This window comes from Amblyomma mixtum, chromosome 2 (assembly GCF_055824585.1).
Source record: "Amblyomma mixtum isolate Tamu chromosome 2, ASM5582458v1, whole genome shotgun sequence".
NCBI lineage: Eukaryota > Metazoa > Arthropoda > Arachnida > Ixodida > Ixodidae > Amblyomma > Amblyomma mixtum.
Window position 1 is genome coordinate 244,576,366 of NC_143013.1, and position 18,000 is coordinate 244,594,365.

Below are 18,000 nucleotides of genomic sequence, written 5' to 3' on the forward strand. Positions count from 1 at the left end.
TAAAGTATCCTACTTAGCGCAAAGGCCTGCGCTAGTCGGCATAAGTCTCTTTCTCTCACCCTTTGTCCTCGATTAGCTATGCGGCGGATTAATCGCCCTATCGCTTCTACCGTCCATTTTAGCTTAGTGAGTGCGTCATTATTCTTCCTCCTTGTTTGTAAATACAACCCCAGTATTCTCATGGTGTGTACCTCTTTGACGGATCATCCATTAACATAGGCGTGTATTTGTGGGGGAGAAGTTGTAGTTCTACCTCTTTTTTTGTCTTATCACAAGGAGTTCAGATTTTTGCTCTGAACAAGTGAGGCCGGAAACCCATGCGCATGCCTCAGTGACGTTCGCTGCTTCTTGGAGTGTGTCTTCTGTGTAGCCTTCGCATCTTTTGGGTACCCAAAGCGTGATGTCATCTGCATAGAACGTATGATGTAGGTTTCGTAATTTTGCCAATTTGGGGGAATTTTGAAAGGGAAAGGCTAAAAAAGACGGGAGACAGGACGGAGCCCTGTGTTGTTCTTTTGATTCCTAGTGTGGTTGGGGGAGACTATCGTTCCGACCGTTATCAGTGCTATTCTCATAGTGAGGAATGATCGGATGTGGTTGCACGTCCTTTCTCTGGGGTTGATTTCTGACATGTTTCTAAAATGGATTTATGGGTGACGTTGTTGAAAGCTTTAATAAGGTCTCAACCAAACATTGCTTTGGTTGTCACCTTTATGTCCTTGTTAAGGTGCAAGAGTATGCCCTGGGTAGATAGTCGTGCCCTGAATCCTAGCATTGTTTCAGGTAGGAGGTTTATATCCTCCGCATAGTTTTGGAGCTTGTTGAGGATGACATGCTTCATTAGTTTGCCTAGGCATGATTTTAATGAAATGGGGCGTAGATTCTCAGTGCCGAGTTCTTTACCCGCTTTAGAATGTTCGCGTGTTGCCACTCTTGTGGTATGTTGCCTGCCTGCCAGTATTTGTTCATAAGGTGCGCAACCGCAGCGATCAACGTTGTGTCTGAGTTCCTGAGAGCCTTATTCGTTACTTTATCTGGTCCTGCCGCATATGTCCGCAGTTTTCCATTTGCTTAACAGACCACTGCGTCTGTGATGTCGGCGCCTAAATTTGGATCAGGAGTCCCCCTGAAGTCTAGTTGTATGGTACCCTCATCCGTGTTTAGGTAGCGTTATGTAGCTCTTTCATTAGGTCATCAGTTGTGCCCTCATATTTATGCATGATCCTATGCAGCTGACTTTGTTGCACGGGAAGTGTTTGTTCTAGGTCAAGAAGGTGTCTTAGAAGATTCCATGTCTTATTTCCGAGTTGTCCGTTCATGCCTTCACATATTTGGTTCCATTGTTGTGTTTGGAGTGTATGTTCATCGATTCCCCTCTAGATTTCAACGACATTTTTGCGGAGTCTTAAGTCGTGTTTTTGCTTCTTCCAGCGCTTTTGAAGGGCCCTTTTGTGCCTTCCGTAGATGTAAGAGTTTTGAGTCTGCAATCTGCTCCTCTTTGCCAACTGGCACCACTACGCTAGTGGAGCTGACAAGCTCATTCAGGGAGCTTACCCAGTCGCTAAGTAATCTCCTTTGGAGCTGTTTTGTTGGTAAGTTCCCTGAACTTGTCCTAATCCGTGGTTCATATTTCTTTAGCTTTTTTTAAAGTTTCGTCGTGGGGAAAGTAATGCCAAAGATAGTGACCACTACAAAGATTTTGCCCGGTGTTGACTCACTTTGCGTCCTTGACTTTTTCAGAGAGGGAGATGACTGGAGATGTGTCTACACGTACGCTGTTACCCATGAGTGTGTGATCACTCGGGTTGTTTAGCGTTGTGAGCCTAAGTGATTGTATGGTAGCATGGGAGAGAGCCAGCACCAGAGCATGGAGATGCGTGCCCATTTTCGACGTCCGTAGCGACGCGGTGCGGGGCGCGCAGGCGCTAAGCACCTACGCCTAGGAAGTGTTCATCGAGTTGTCGCTTTAAGGCACGAACCAAAAGGGAGGAAGTCACTTTGTAATGGATGCATTACCTGCTCGGATGACCTCGATCTAGCAGTATTTGAGGAACTCAAAGACCTGACTCTAAACCGTAGCCTAGTCTCCCTCGGTCGTTCAATCGGGAGTGTAAACTACGTGTTGTAATTGTGAAATTTTGTCCAAAATTGTGTTTGAAGTTGGCAAAGGTGGTAGCAGTCCGTGCACGCCTAGAGGTTAATGCAAGACATGCACCGTGTCGACTTTTCCGAACATTCAAAATGCAGCCGTCCCAACGTGCGACCAGACAGTGGACATTTAATTTTCTTTGAATTTCTCATAAGCCTGCATCTTTTCATCCACGGTCACCGTCCCTCCGCCGCTACTTCCGTCGCAGTGCACATTGTCGCTCGGAGCCAGCCAGGACACAAATGGCTTTTTGGCAAATATTCCGCTGGCAGTGGGCTGCAAAAAAAAAAAAAAAATGGATGACGCTTTGCTGAACCCACCGATACAAACTGACAGAAACGGCTTGCCCATTGCGTTAACCGTGTTTGTGAATGCATGGAAAATTAGTTTAACTAAAGTTGTCATGCGGCGAAGCGAATAGCAGACGTGTCGAATAGCGAACACGGCTTCCTGGCGCAGTGTCCGCCAGTCATTTCTCCTTTACCCTTGGCCCCTTCCACCAGAAGAATAGAGAACCTTTACTACAAAACGCCACGACAATTAGCCTGAATTAGCTAAACACTCGCGCAAGTGCTGTACAAAGTTAACAGAATATGTATACTATGACAAGATGCACTTCAGACGTATGTCTGCCGTCAAACCCTGACATCAAGCAATGACCTGCGTCACGCCGAAGTGGTTCTCGTAAAGAAGCCTCTACACGAAGAGCAGCAGATGTATACCACTTCAAGATGCACTTGCGGTGTATACTACAGCCAAAACTTATCAAGGGTTAGTCTACGTCTTGCCGGAACGCGTGTTCGCCAAATGCAGCCGGTACAGCCAGCGATGACAGCGCCGCCCACCGGCAGGTAGCAGCCACATTAAGGCTGGTTATAAATATTCATTCAGAACGACGGCTTGCCATCGCCGCTATGGCGCAGTGGATTAGAGGCACGTGTTGCGTATGGAAGGTCGGCCGTTCGACTCCGCTCTCTGTACTGTAATTTTATTGTTTTTTTTTTAATTTCATTTTTTTCAATTTTTTCCCTTTTAGGTCGCAAATCGTGATGCTTAGTGGCATATAACGCCATTTAAGAGGATTTATTATCCCTTTTAGGTAAGCCGTTGTGACAATCTTCAGTCACCGTGATCAATTCACCGTGGTTTCAAGCCTTGTGGCTGTACAGGCTGCAGTTGGCGAATACGCTGCCGGAACGGTTCTCGTAAACAAGCTGCAGAACCTTCGGTTCTCAGAAGCTTGCGATCACTTGTGTCCCGCCAACAGTGCGCTAAAATAGAGAACTTCGCAGCAGCTTCGATATGCACTACTTGTGCTCTGGACGATCTCTACTCTCATTTCTGTTGCTGCATAGCCTCATAGGCTCCACTTGTCTAAGCATGGCGTTGAACTTGAGTTGCGCCTTGGAAAATTTTTCTAGTCAGCCTTGGTAATGAAAATGACGAAAAAGTTGTAACTTCAAGAATTTTGTCTTTACTGGCGTTCGTATTGCAGAAATGTGAGCAAGAAACTGGAATATTAACAAAGAAAAGCATTACTGTACAGATAAAAAATATCAAATTCAAACAATTTTGTGCTTGACAAAGAACAGTGAAGTGCTCGTACGTGCACAGACGGGTTGAGTCCTGGATCAAACGTTAGTAAATGCCAGTTCGCTGTGATGTCAGTCAAAACAACTTGCTGAAAATCCCAGAAGCCTGAGGGGACATAGCCCGACACAAATACGAGCAGAGAAAGTAGCAAGAGTACGCAGAAGTGAATTTTCTTGCGCGCCTGCATCCGAATAATTTTTTTTTTCGGACGGCGAAATACAGAAATAGTATATTTTTAAAAAAGTCATCATCTAGTGATCTCAGTACACCAGCCGAAATTTTAGATTTCTTTGTCTCGGAAATCTGCGTCATACGGGGTGTACGGCAGGCATCATAGGGGTAACTGTGCAGACGTCAAAAATGTAGCAAAATATCTCCACCCATACAAAAATGGCTGCGGCTTAGCTCGGCTAAGCCCGGTTATGCAAGCGAAAGCTTTGATATGCCGCGTTACTAAGCTAGGTTACAGTGTTTAGCCTTCGAGAACACTGTAGCCAGGTTGTACTCAACCTCTTCGTCCATCACTGAAGTATTGGCTGGCGGAGGCAGAAGCAGCAGCGACTGCCTCCACAGCTCATCGCTGCCGCCTTTCGGCATCCTTCAACAGCCGTTGAGCCAGTCGTTTTTCAGTACTTACAGTTTCATGTTGTAATTGAACAGGAATAACTGGATTGGTCACGATATTTGCTCCTTCTAAATGGGGTGTTGTGTTTTTTTTTGTTTTTTTTAACAAAGACTTCTCCCGACCTCCGTCTCGAGTGGTGCAAATGCCATCAAGCTGCCCATAGCGCAATGCATTGTCCCCAGAGCCCGTCCGGATTCCGGCAACTTTTACTGGCCAGCAAAGAATGTGGAAAAAGAAAACCCTGCTGGCAAACCCGCTCAGTGTAGACGCGAGGGCTGAACGGATGCGTACACAACGTACCTGGATATCCTTAACCGTGTCGTCCGTGCCTGCTGGGAATACGGGTGCCATTCTCTCTTTTTCTCGGACGCAGACGGAAGCCTGGATGCCCTGTAAGCAGCCCAGAAGCTGCGAGGAAAAAAAAAAAACGAGGCGTCCGCTGCAGCGTCTGTCGGAGCAAAGTGCATGCAATACGAAAGCTGTGTTTAGCGGAAATTTCGTGTCGCTTATTTCCCGAACAAATGACGGTTGATTTGCATGGTTAGGCCAAATGCGAATTAGGTGTGCTAGCAGTTCGGTTCCGGTGTTCAGATCCAGTGTTCACCGATTGCATTTCTTCGGATAGCGAAAACGGGCAGATGTCCATATGTGCGGAATAGGTCATGCTCTCCATTCGCAGATCCCCGGGAACCTTCCTACCACTCCTCCTGGCGCAGTGGTGCAGCGGTGAAGCGATGCGCCACTGCCCTTCCAAGGTAGGTGCTGCCATCGGACGCGTAATTCGGAGGTCGTGGGTTCGGATCCCACCGGCGGCATATGGTTGTTTTTTCTTCTGCTTTCCTAATCAATTAGTTTTAAGCGATAACATATTCAGTGATATTCTAAATTGATCAACACCACAAAATAAATAAATAAAAAAATTGAAAATCCCCTGTGCCCCTTGGTTTCTGTGGCTGTTGGCTTCTTTCATATTTATAACGAGCCCCTCATTCCCCTTCTCTTGTTTGCTTAATTGCTTAGCGAGGGCCTCGGTTCTGGCAGCCTTGACGCCATAGGAAGCATAAGAGGGTTCTCACGCAGCTTCCACCCTCTCCGTTCGATGACGTTCTACGTCACACCTGCGGTAACTCAGGACGTTCCACGTCCGCCGCTTATGAACTTGGGTGGCGCTGATGAACACTCTCAAGGTTAGGTTACTTGTAAACATAAATACCCCCGAAGGCAGAATTGACAGCCGTCGCCGTAGCTCAGAGGTAGAGCACCGGACGCGTAATTCGGAGGTCGTGGGTTCGGATCCCACCGGCGGCATATGGTTGTTTTTTCTTCTGCTTTCGTAATCAATTAGTTTTAAGCGATAACATATTCAGTAATATTCTAAATTGATCAACACCACAAAATAAATAAATAAAAAAATTGAAAATCCCCTGTGCCCCTTGGTTTCTGTGGCTGTTGGCTTCTTTCATATATATATATATATATATATATATATATATATATATATATGACGTTCTACGTCCGCCGCTTATGAACGTGGGTGGCGCTGATGAACACTCTCAAGGTTAGATTACTTGTAAACATAAATACCCCCGAAAGCAGAAGATTTGACAGCCGTCGCCGTAGCTCAGAGGTAGAGCACCGGACGCGTAATTCGGAGGTCGTGGGTTCGGATCCCACCGGCGGCAGTGGTTGTTTTTTCTTCTGCTTTTCTAATCAATTAGCTTTAAGCGATAACATATTCAGTAATATTCTAAAAGTGATCAACACCACAAAGTAAATAAATTAAAAATCCCCTTTGCCCCTTGGTTTCTGTGGCTGTTGGCTTCTTTCATATATATATATATATATATATATATATATATATATATATATATATATATATATATATATATATATATATATATATATATATATATATATATTGTTACGGGATTGGAGAAACGCAGGAAGGGCAAGGCCGGAGAACAAAGGAAGAAGAGGTTGAGAGTGTTGTGCCCCGCTGGACGCTGATTCCCGCTCGCCGATCGAACCTCTCGCCGCTGGCCTGTTGAACCAGCTAGAACACCCCGGCTATAAAGATTATAGCCGTAACATCTTGGTGGAGGAGCCGGGTAACGATCTCAGCAACAAAACGGCGCAGCAACAACTGGAGCAGCCCCGCCGGCGTCGTCGCCTTGCCGGCCTGGAACCGCTGACCGAAACCATGCAGTCTCCCGAAGAGCCATCCGCAGCACGAAGTGACGCTGCGATCCAAGTTTCAGACCAGCGTGTGGCCACAGCGACCGGTTCAACGCAGCACTATCGGGAGCCTCGCAGTTTCGCCGGAGCAGCAGGCGAGGACGTGGAGGAATGGCTGACCCATTACAAAAGGGTGAGCCGCTATAACCGCTGGGACGCCGCCACTCAGCTAGCCAACGTGGTCTTCTTTCTGACCCATACAGCTTTGGTGTAGTTTGAGAACCACGAGGACTCCTTCACCACCTGGGACCGCTTCGTAACTGAACTGCGACAGTGTTTTGGCGATTGCCTCGCGCGCCGCAAGCGGGCCGAACAAACGCTGGCACACAGGGCTCAGTTACCGGGCGAAACTTGCACGACCTACATAGAAGAAATACTTAAGTTATGCAAAACAACGAACGCTAATATGACCGAGGATGATAAAGTAGGACATCTTCTGAAGGGAATTGCAGAAGATGTGTACAATTTTCTAATCACCAAAGATGACTTGGGGGCCGTCTCAGACGTCATTCGGCACGTCCGCACATTCGAGACGTTGAAGACTCGTCGTATTACGCCTAAATTTGGGCGACTGGCTAACGTTCCAACTGTGGCCAGCGTCGAAGAGCGTTTTACGGATCTCTCAACGACGATCCGCCAGATTGTTCGCGAGGAACTTCTGAGATTCGAGCCCCATGCACGGTGTCCTCCATCTGTGCCGTCTGAAGTTCCCGTTTAGCGAGCAATAGCGAGCAATGTGCCCCTCGATGCCGCAGCGGCGGCAAACGGGAGCGGTGCGACGACGAGCTTGTTCGCTTGAAGACTCTGACGAGGCGGGAAGCACTGAATACCCACGCGCGTCCTCAGGCCTTCTGGCTGGGCGCCGGAAGGAGGGTGCAGGCGGTCTTGAACGATGTTCATAATCTGGATCGTAGTTCAATTCGAAGTCCGCCGAGCGTGGGTAGGAGTGATAGGGATGACTGGGTCCACCGAACCTGGACGTGTGTGCAGTGTTTACAGAACTCAGCCCAGGCATCGAGGGGACTACTAATGGAGAACTTTGATAAACGGGAACTTCAGACGGCACAGATGGAGGACCCAGTTGTGGGCCATCAACTGTTCTTCGCAACCAGTTGTTTTACCAGTTCACATGAAGGTCGCCACGTGTAATCAAGATGTCCCTGCCTCGGTGGCTTTAGTTGCTGACGCACCAGACGCAGTAGCTGCTACTCCAGCCACTGACTCACAGCTGCGTCGGATGATCAGCAAGTCTCTGAACAGTGTCGAGCGTGATGCCTTAGAAGCCTTGCTGGTCAAATACTCGTCTATCTTTGACTTTTCAGAGCCCAGTGGTTCCCGTAGCATTCCCGTGTCACGTACACGGCATAGGATTGACACCGGTTACTCACACCCAATTCGACAGAAGCCGTACAGAGTGTCCCCAACAGAACGACAGGTCATCAATCAACAAGTTCGGGATATGCTGCAAAAGGGTGTTATACAAGAGTCCTGCAGTCCTTGGGCCGCTCCTGTCATTCTGGTCAAAAAGAAAGATGGTACATGGCGCTTTTGTGTGGACTATCGCCGCCTGAATGCTGTAACAAAGAAAGACGTGTACCCGCTTCCTCGGATTGATGATGCCATTGACTGCCTGTTCTCTGCATCGTACTTCTCATCCGTTGACCTACGGTCGGGCTACTGGCAGATCCCTATGCATCCCTAGGACAAAGAGAAGACCGCTTTTATCACACCGGACGGCCTTTTTGAATTTAACGTAATGCCTTTTGGGCTCTGCAATGCTCCTGCAACGTTTGAGCGATTTATGGACGCGATCTTACGGGGCTTGAAATGGCATATTTGTATGTGCTATCTCGATGATGTCGTCATTTTTGGCCGGACATTCAATGAGCACAACGAACGCCTCGCCCTTGTGCTGGATTGCCTGAAACGCGCTGGTCTGGTGCTTAATTCGAAGAAATGTCGTTTCGGTGAACGTCAGACGTTGGTGCTCGGACACCTCGTCGACAGTGAAGGTGTCCGCCCTGACCCGCAGAAGACCGCGGCTGTAGCATCATTTCGAACACCTCAGACTGCAAAGGAACTTCGCAGCTTCCTCGGACTTTGTTCGTATTTTCGCCGCTTTATTCCCCGTTTCGCTGACATCGCTCACCCGCTCACGAGCTTGCTCCACAAAGACGCTCCCTATGATTGGACGTCTGAGTGCGATTCTTCTTTTCGTCAGCTTAAGTTTCTCCTCACATCGCATCCAATTCTCCGCCATTTCAATCCTTCTGCCCCAACAGAAGTGCATACTGATGCCAGTGGTGTTGGCATTGGTGCCGTGTTAATTCAGCGTTATGGCGACAAGGAACACGTCATTGCTTATGCCAGCCGTTGCCTGAGCAAATCTGAGCGTAACTATACCATTACTGAACAGGAGTGCCTTGCGGTAGTTTTTGCCGTTCAGCGGTTTCGCTGCTACCTCTATGGGCGACCTTTCACAGTGGTTACCGACCACCATTCCCTCTGTTGGCTGATCAACCTCCGTGACCCATCTGGCCGTCTTGCACGGTGGGCAATCCGTTTGCAAGAGTTTGATTATACAGTGTCGTACAAGAGTGGACGCCGACACGCTGACGCAGACTGTCTCTCTCGGTTGCCGCTTGCAACGACGGAATGTGACGCCGACGACTTTGACCACTACATCGCATCCGTAGAGCCTAAATTCCCCGATGCCTGTACATTCCATGAGGAGCAACGGAAGGATCAGCATCTCACGTCATTCTTTACCGCTGCGCAGGCCCCTACAACCTCCTGTGCATTCTGTGTACGCGATGGTTTTCTCTACAAGAAGGTCTACGCCGCAACTGGTCTCCGTTTCCTTCTGGTTGTGCCTGAAAGTCTACGCTCATCTGTTTTGCGTGTCATGCATGACGATCCCACTTCGGGACACCTGGGTTCTGCGAGGACACTCCACCGCATCCAAGAGCGCTTTTACTGGCCACGTATGCGCGATACGACTGAGAAGTATGTGGCTAGTTGTGCACAGTGTGCGAGTCACAAACGTTCCACCGGTCCTACTCCTGGTCTTCTTCACCCGGTGACGCCTCCCAGATCTCCTTTTGAGAAGGTTGGGATAGACCTCTTGGGACCTTTTCCCAAGTCCCATGGCTGCAACCGTTGGATTGTCGTCTGTACAGATTACCACACTCGTTACTGTGAGACAGCTGCTCTCCCCTCGGCTACTGCATTTAACGTCTCTGTCTTTCTGCTGCATTCTGTGATCCTGCGCCATGGACCCCCGCGAGTCGTAATCAGCGACCATGGCCGCCAGTTCACCGCCGATATTGTTGAAGCACTCCTTCGATTGTGCACAGTGCAGTTCAGACATTCTACCCCCTATCATCCACAAACCAATGGTTTAACGGAGCGAACCAACCGGACACTCACCAACATGCTTTCCATGTACGTCGCTCCTGACCACAAAAACTGGGACTCCATCCTACCTTTTATCACATACGCATACAACACCGCTCAACACGAAACTACGGGTTACAGTCCGTTCTTCCTCCTCTATGCCCGCTCTCCACGACACACCCTGGACACTATACTTCCGTTCTCCACCGACGATTGCCCTGGCATCGCTGAGATCCTCTGCAATGCTGAAGAAGCCCGCCAACTAACCCGCCTGAGAACTCTCGCCTCACAGGACCGCTCCAAAGCCCGCTACGACGACCATCATCGCCGAGTCACCTACCTCCCTGGCGAGTTGGTCTGGGTTTGGCGTCCACTCAGGAAGCGTGGCTTAAGCCAGAAACTGCTCGCGAACTATACCGGTCCCTATGTCATCTTGGAGCGACTCAGTGACCTCACTTATAGGATTGCGCGCGTCACCGCAAGCGGCCGACGTTCTGCCCGCACAGAACTCACCCATGTCGCGCGGCTGAAACTTTGTCATCCACGTGCCGATGCCTGACTCGCCCAGCGGGCTTCGCCTGCGACGGGGGAAGTGTTACGGGATTGGAGAAACGCAGGAAGGGCAAGGCCGGAGAACAAAGGAAGAAGAGGTTGAGAGTGTTGTGCCCCGCTGGACGCCGATCGAACCTCTCGCCGCTGGCCTGTTGAACCAGCTAGAACACCCCGGCTATAAAGATTATAGCCGTAACAATATATATATATATATATATATATATATATATATATATATATATATATATATATATATATATATATATGTCACAAGCTGCCTCACTTGTAGAGCGGAAGATATGAGATCTCGCCGCTCCTCTGAGCAGCGGAAACTACGGGATCTCCCAGCTCCTGCGAGCATGCCTCGACATGATCCTCGGGGGCAGCGACGGGACGGCGCGCGTCCGGACGAGGGGGCACCGCTCGACCCGGAGAGGGAATAAAAGGGGAGACCGCCGCCTGCCCTGGCAGTGGGCTCTGGGGAGGTGTAGCCTCTCGGGTCACTCAAACGGCCGTTCGCTCGGGGAAAGTTTTTTTTTTTTCTTCGCCGATCCCGCGATCAACTCCTCGTTCTTCCTCCTCTGGCACGACCGCCGCTACTGAACTCTGCAGCTACGACGCTCCATCGAACAAGAAAGCTGTGAGAACTCTTTTTTTTTTGCAAAAGACTCTCGTTCAATTGAACAGTGTTTTCGCATTTGTTTAAACCTTGATCTAGCTTAGTATTTTACAGTTTTATTCTGTGCAACCCTTGCCCCTACTTACTATATCTGTTAAATTCACTTCGTTTTCGTTACATTCTTCTTTCATCGCAGTGTTTGTTCATCGTCGTTTTTTTTCTGTTTGTTCGATTATTATGCAGTGTAATTTGGACTACCAGCTGTAAATATCCAATTGTTTAAGAGAACGGTGACTTACTGTGAACTTATTCGTCAATCCCACACCGACACACGTGCTTCACGGGTTGACCGGCCTAACTTTTAACTGTGTACTCAAATTTCATAGAGGTTCGACGGGTAACCGTAATGGGGATCCCGCGCCTCTGTTGACCTGAATGGCGGGGGTTTGCGACAATATATTAAGAGAAGCCAACAGCCACAGAAACCAAGGAACACAGGGAATTTTATTTATATTTATTTTGTGGTGTTGATCAATGGAGAATATTACTGAATATCTTATCCCTTAAAGATAATTGTATATATATATATATATATATATATATATATATATATATATATATATATATATATATATATATATATATATATATATATATATATATATATATATATAGCCCCTCATTCCCCTTCCCTTGTTTAATTGCTTAGCGAGGGCCTCGGTTCTGGTAGCCTTGATGCCATAGGAGGCATAAGAGGGTTCTCACGCAGCTTCCACCCACTCCGTTCGATGACGTTCTACGTCACACTCTGCGGTAACTCAGGACGTTCTAAGTCCGCCGCTTATGAACGTGGGTGGCGCTGATGAACACTCTCAAGGTTAGGTTACTTGTAAACATAAATACCCCCGAAAGCAGAAGATTTGACAGCCGTCGCCGTAGCTCAGAGGTAGAGCACCGGACGCGTAATTCGGAGGTCGTGGGTTCGGATCCCACCGGCGGCATGTGGTTGTTTTTTCTTCTGCTTTTCTAATCAATTTTCTTTAAGCGATAACATATTCAGTAATATTCTAAATTGATCAACACCACAAAATAAATAAAAAAAATCCCCTGTGCCCCTTGGTTTATGTGGCTGTTGGCTTCTGTCATATATATATATATATATAATATATAATCTGAGGAGTAGTCTTAATGGAAAGGCGCACACAAGAAGGGCGAATCAAGAAGGATGCAATGGCAGTTTCAGACAGACCAAGATTGATTCTGAAATTTAACGCCTTTAAGTTTGGAGCGAGGGCTACGTAGCGCAAACTATATTCGGACACTAGCTAGGAACAGTATCAAACGCTGTAGCGGTAACCTTTAAAGGAACACTGAGAATTACTCAACCTGGTTTTTGTTCTTAATAAGATGCGAGGCGGTCTTTACTCCGCTCTGTTAACGTTTGTCGGGAAGCGTAAGTCACTTTCATTGTTTAGAGTTTTGGAGTAAAATGTTTGAGCATTTTTTCACATTTCTCAAGCCAAATTTCTGAAGAAGCCCAATGCGATGAGTTTGTCCGTTTTTTTGTTTTTTTTTCCTTCCGTGCCCGATAAAAGTCCATCAGAGGCAGAGATACCAAAGCTACCTCAATATCAACGCGTTTCCTGAGCGTTTTTAAGTATGCTGAATATTCAGTAGCATGTTGGGGTTTACATGTGGGGTTTACAAGAAGCTCCCATAGATAGCGACAGCCACATCAGGGGCGCATCGGATCTTCAGCGATCGGAGCAGCCGTGAGCAACGCGCCAAGCGCACGGGCCATCGGCCGCCGTCTTCCTCCTATCCAGCTGCAACGCGGCAGACTCATCGCTGTATTCCTAATAACCGCGCATATGTAACTTACACACGAATCGAACCCGTGACCTTCGGGTTATGAGTCAGACACGCTACCACTACACCACGCAGGCACGTTCGTACGGTGATGCGGGGGTTTGACCAGATTCTTTTACCCTCACACGCAGGCTGCTGGCGCGCTCCTACTCTCGACACCAGCCGCCATCTATCGGCGCGCGCGGCACGATGGACTGCGGGCAGGGTGTCGAACCGGAACTGAACCCGAACCCGAAACCGGAACCGAACCCGAATTTTCGCCCGGAACAGGAACCGAACCGAACCCATATTTTTTTCGCCATCTTGGAACTGAACCCGAACCGGAACGATTCAAAGGAACCGTTCCGAACCGGTTCGGGACCCGGTTCAGCCCCACTTTTTTTGCATCCCGGCATACGTCTTGTTTTCCGCCAAAATGATATGATCTATCGCATAGACTTACCCACCCGTATAAGTCTGCGCTGGGAAGTGCGAAAATGGTACCCAGTATATGCGACAGCAAACTTACAGGAGGTCTGGTGCCTGGGAAGAAGCTTAATTGACGCTTCTGTAATGTACTGCCGCCAATTTTAAACACTTGTACATCAGGTGTATGCGAAATCTTGAGTTATTACTCCTCCCTTTTACATATTTGCGTAAATCTTTATTCAAAGTGTTAGGACTGCTCTAACTCAGTAAAGTACTATAGACACGAACTTTTTCTTGCGTGCTTTCTTCTTTCAAACGATGCTTTAGACGTCGGTGTACATGGAGCACCGAGTGGTATTCACCAATACATAATAAATAATTTATGCTTGAATTTCTTCTTGATCCTGTTTCGGGTTCACCAACATAACAATGGCTGTGACGTGTAGTGGAAATTAGGTCGCGTGAGGTGCTGTAAACGGCAATATAACTGCTGATACGTCGTTCGTTGTAATCATATGTGTTGAAGTCGGCTGATATAAGTGCTACAGTGAGTCAAAACAACGTATCAGCGTTTGTATTAGTTTTCCCGTGCCTCACGTGACCTAATGCTGAACTCACGTCAAAGCCATCATTCGGTTGATGAAACCGACACAGCATGGGAGAAAAAATTATTTTCTAAATTATTTAGTGGCAGTAGGCGAATACCACCCGGTGATCCATGTATTCTAATATCTATGGCGTTATTTGAAAGGAGACTTCCAGGTAAAGTATGCGAAGTCCTTTTGGCCTAGTATTTGAAACGGTGACGTAATCACCTATTGAAATTGCGACGGCCTTCAAACTTCTCCGCAGCGCACAACGCTAAGTGGGGGACGCATGATGACGTCATCGAACCTACCCGTACATTTTCAACGCATAAACGCCTGCTTTGAAGGAAAAAAATACCAACGGAACCGAAGTCAAAGCCCGCCGAACGTTGTATGGAAGCGTCCAACGAGGCACGGCAGGGCGTGGTTGACGGCAGCAGTAATTTAAAATCATACTGTTGTATCGCCGGCTGGCACACGCAGAGCAGCAGCCAGGCAAGCAAGCACGACGCCAGTAGCCGAACGAAGAAGACCTTTTTAATGGATTATTTGCGTCATTATATACACAGCTAGGGTAGCCCGTGGCGCCCTCCAGGATAGGTTAACATAACTATAACACATACCTTCCGTGACATCACACTGAACTTCCCCGCACTCCTTTGTTGCTTTGAGGAGAAGTGCAAAATTTAATCGTCGATTACGTCACTATTTTAAATGATAGTGCAAAAAACTTAGTATCCTTTACATACAACCTGTGTAGATTTGAGTCCTTGAGTATCGCGAAATTCTCAAAAGGTGACGCAGTTGCCTTTTAGCTTGCACTGACATCGCGCAGCATACGGTGCCTTTTGCGTTTCGCCTCCATCGAAACGTGGCCGCCGGGAACGAGTTCGAACCTTCGTACATCGAATAAGTAACCGAGCGCCCTTACCACTGAGCAACCGCAGTGGGTAGTGCAACATTTACTTTTGTAGGCGCTCATTGTCTTAGACAGCAAGTTCTAAATAAAACCCCTCACAATGAGCCTGTAGGGCAATAAAGAAAAAAAATGGGTCAATGGCTGTAGAGCTCGGCTGCTGATTCCAAAAATACAAAAACCAGCGTGCTCTGTCGCGCGTCGAAAATCCCCAGCTGGTCTCCGTTAATCTGGAGCCCTCCACTACACCGTCTGTCATATAGCCCCAATGTCTACTCGACACGTTAAACCTGAGATATTACTACTAGTATTACCAAAAGAAGGATGTATAAATTAGTGCAGCTTCTTTTTTTTTTTAGAATCCGCATATTCTTGTTTGCGCGCGACGGAAATAAGCAATGAAAGGCGGGTTCTTGGCAACTGCGGAGATGTACTAAAGAGGAAAAAATTAAATATCGATTACACAAAAGGGCAATGCGGAAATACATGTGCTCGCTGGCATGCGATGGTGATTACGCAGAAAAAGATGCTACTGCGATGCAATGTAAATACGATGAAGTGATTTCGTTATGCCGATTCGCTGAAATTGTTCTGCTTCTAAGAAAAAATGTCTGCCAGTCGCCAGCGCGCGGCTCCCTCCGCTGTTCTCGCACTGCTCGATCTTGAATTCTCTGTCTGGCGACTTATATCTACTTTTCGCAGTCATATTTCCCGTTCTTAGTGTCTGACGCGACAGGCTTATGATTGTTAGTGTTTTTTTTTCTTAGAACGCTTGGGCGATTGAATACGTTGAGCCTTCAAAACAATCTGCCTCGGCTATATCGGGTACAGGTGGGAATTGGGGGGTCCTGAGATGGGTGGAAGTTCTTGAAGGTGCATTTTTACCAGTGAATGCCCTGATGTGTCGTCCACCGGAGTGTGCGTCAAGGATGGAGGATGCACGCACGCAGCGGGGTTATTTTTGGGAAAGCAGGCTATACTGCTAACGCAGTAAAAAGAACAACTAAAAGAGTATGCATAGTCTTACCTCTGACTCCTAGCGAGATTCGCACTAATGGAGGCGCAACAGAAAACTCTGTTTGCAAATGCTTTAGGCTATTCGGCTATCTTGTAGGCTTCTTTTTATGGTTATTGCATGGAATATTTGGAACCTCTCTGACCCTCCTCATGCCTAACTTGACCACGTCGAATTCAGCGATCTCGGCATAAGGCCTGATGCCACCATAACTCCCTGCGTCCGCCCACACGTGAAAATACCAAACGGTGCACACGCCATGAAAGGGGAACCAGTCAGGAGGTTGAACTTGCGCAGCACATTCCTCCTGCGTTAAAGTGCACTGTTGCCTGAACAGTGACCTCGTGGAACGCGATGGTTCTGCGTCCTATGAGCACGAAGGGTTCGCACGGAATTCTGGAGTTTTTCATCACAGACATAAATGTTATAGTGAAATGTATGATGTCAATGGTTTTTTTAAGAGACTGCTTAGGTATGTCCCAAAAGAATACAGCATCATGACAAAAAAATTATTTTATTGGTGAAATTGTTTCTCGTTGCTCGCACAGGTTGAAATGCACTGACTACGGCACAAACGCCCCTTTGGCGCGAAGGTAGTACGTCCAAACATGTAAGGTTTATGTCTGAAGGGTGAAAAGGTTTTTGTGGCCGATTAAAACTAAGTCGAGCCCACTTATAGCGAACCTGACGGTCCCGCAGGTTCCATTCGTTATATCTGATGTTCGTAGCATGTGGATTCTTCTTACAACAGCTAAAAATACTAAGGCCGCTAAAAGTGGCAATTATTTCTTACAAAGCTGCGTTATGCGTGCCTACTTGTGCAAAGCAGAGCCTGCCGCGGCTCTTTCCAGGCTATCTAGGGCGGTCATTGATTGCTCGTCGAGACCTTGCTGCCAACTATCAAATTTAGGGACGGGGTATAACTAATCATGGATGAAGTGTGCATGGCAACTGGTGGCAGGTCGGCCACGTAAATGAGATTCCTGGCAGTAGGAAGAGCTCGCACTTGGTGTTCAACGTCTCCGTTAGAGCATGCGCTTCTGCGATTTTGTGGTCCGCAGGAACGTAGTTATCCGAGGAAACATCCGGTCGGCTATGGATCAACGAAGCGTTGCCAGAAATCTGCAATCATCTGGTCACGCGTGTTTTCTAGTTTCTTCTGTCGTTACTGGGCTTATGCAGCGACGAAGTAGTGCAGCGCTTGTGGCGCAGAATGCATCCATTGCACTGTCAGCTATATGACAATGCCTGCACATTGCAGCGGCGCCAAAGACTGAGACGACTGGGCAGGCTATACACACCACGTGACTGGGATGGCCAGCAAGGATTTCAAAAATTATCTAATCGCTCTTTTAGTTGACCCGCGAGACTGGTCAGTAGCTTCTCTTTTGACGATGCCCCTGTCTCACGCGCACCGCGCTTATTCTACGCAGGGTGCTTCGCCGAGCCGGTGAACGCGTAGGCAATGGTTGCCCTCGTTGGCCATCGACGCGCACAGCAGTGCCGCCTCTTAATTCCATTTCTGGGTTTACATGTTCTTTCCGAGGCGGTGTAATGAAGGTTGAGAGGCGCTATGTCATCTGCGTGCTTAGCGGAAGAACGACCTCTACAACCTCGGGGTAGTTCACCACGCCACCTCGTCGGCTATAACCGAGTGGTGTGGCCAGAGTTGTTCGTTGTATCTGCGACGAATTTCCGTTGCCCTTATGCATATTTTCACGGTAGCACCACACCCGCTCGAAATAAGCGAGCGTTCGTTATATCTGTGGCCATTAAAGTGGGCTCCACTGTACATCCGCTGACTTCGCTTTAATATACTAGTATCAAGAAAGTTTAGGTAAGACTGTAGATGTATGGGTAGAGGAAGTAATGACCGATCGCAACATTTGTCATCTGCCTTGTGGAGAGGCAGTACAGGTAAGTAAAAGCCAAGAGTGAGAAAACAGAATGAGTCAGCACTCGCGAGCATATCCCGAAAAGCCAGGCAAGCGCTTACTCACCTAATAAGCATAGCTGCCAGAAAGGAGTTGTTTGTA

General features: G+C 47.8%; 1 protein-coding gene across 1 annotated transcript in view; it reads right to left on the reverse strand.

Moving 5' to 3' along the window:
• Positions 1 to 2,278: 2,278 nt before the first annotated feature.
• LOC149363290 (scoloptoxin SSD14-like) overlaps positions 2,279 to 18,000 on the reverse strand; it is a 43,299-nt gene continuing 27,577 nt past the window's right edge. The window contains exons 8-9 of the mRNA XM_089568450.1: positions 4,668 to 4,775; positions 2,279 to 2,425 (exon numbers count right to left, since the gene is read on the reverse strand). Coding sequence (XP_089424576.1) covers positions 2,279 to 2,425; positions 4,668 to 4,775 — 255 coding nt within the window. The remainder of the gene's footprint in view (positions 2,426 to 4,667; positions 4,776 to 18,000) is intronic.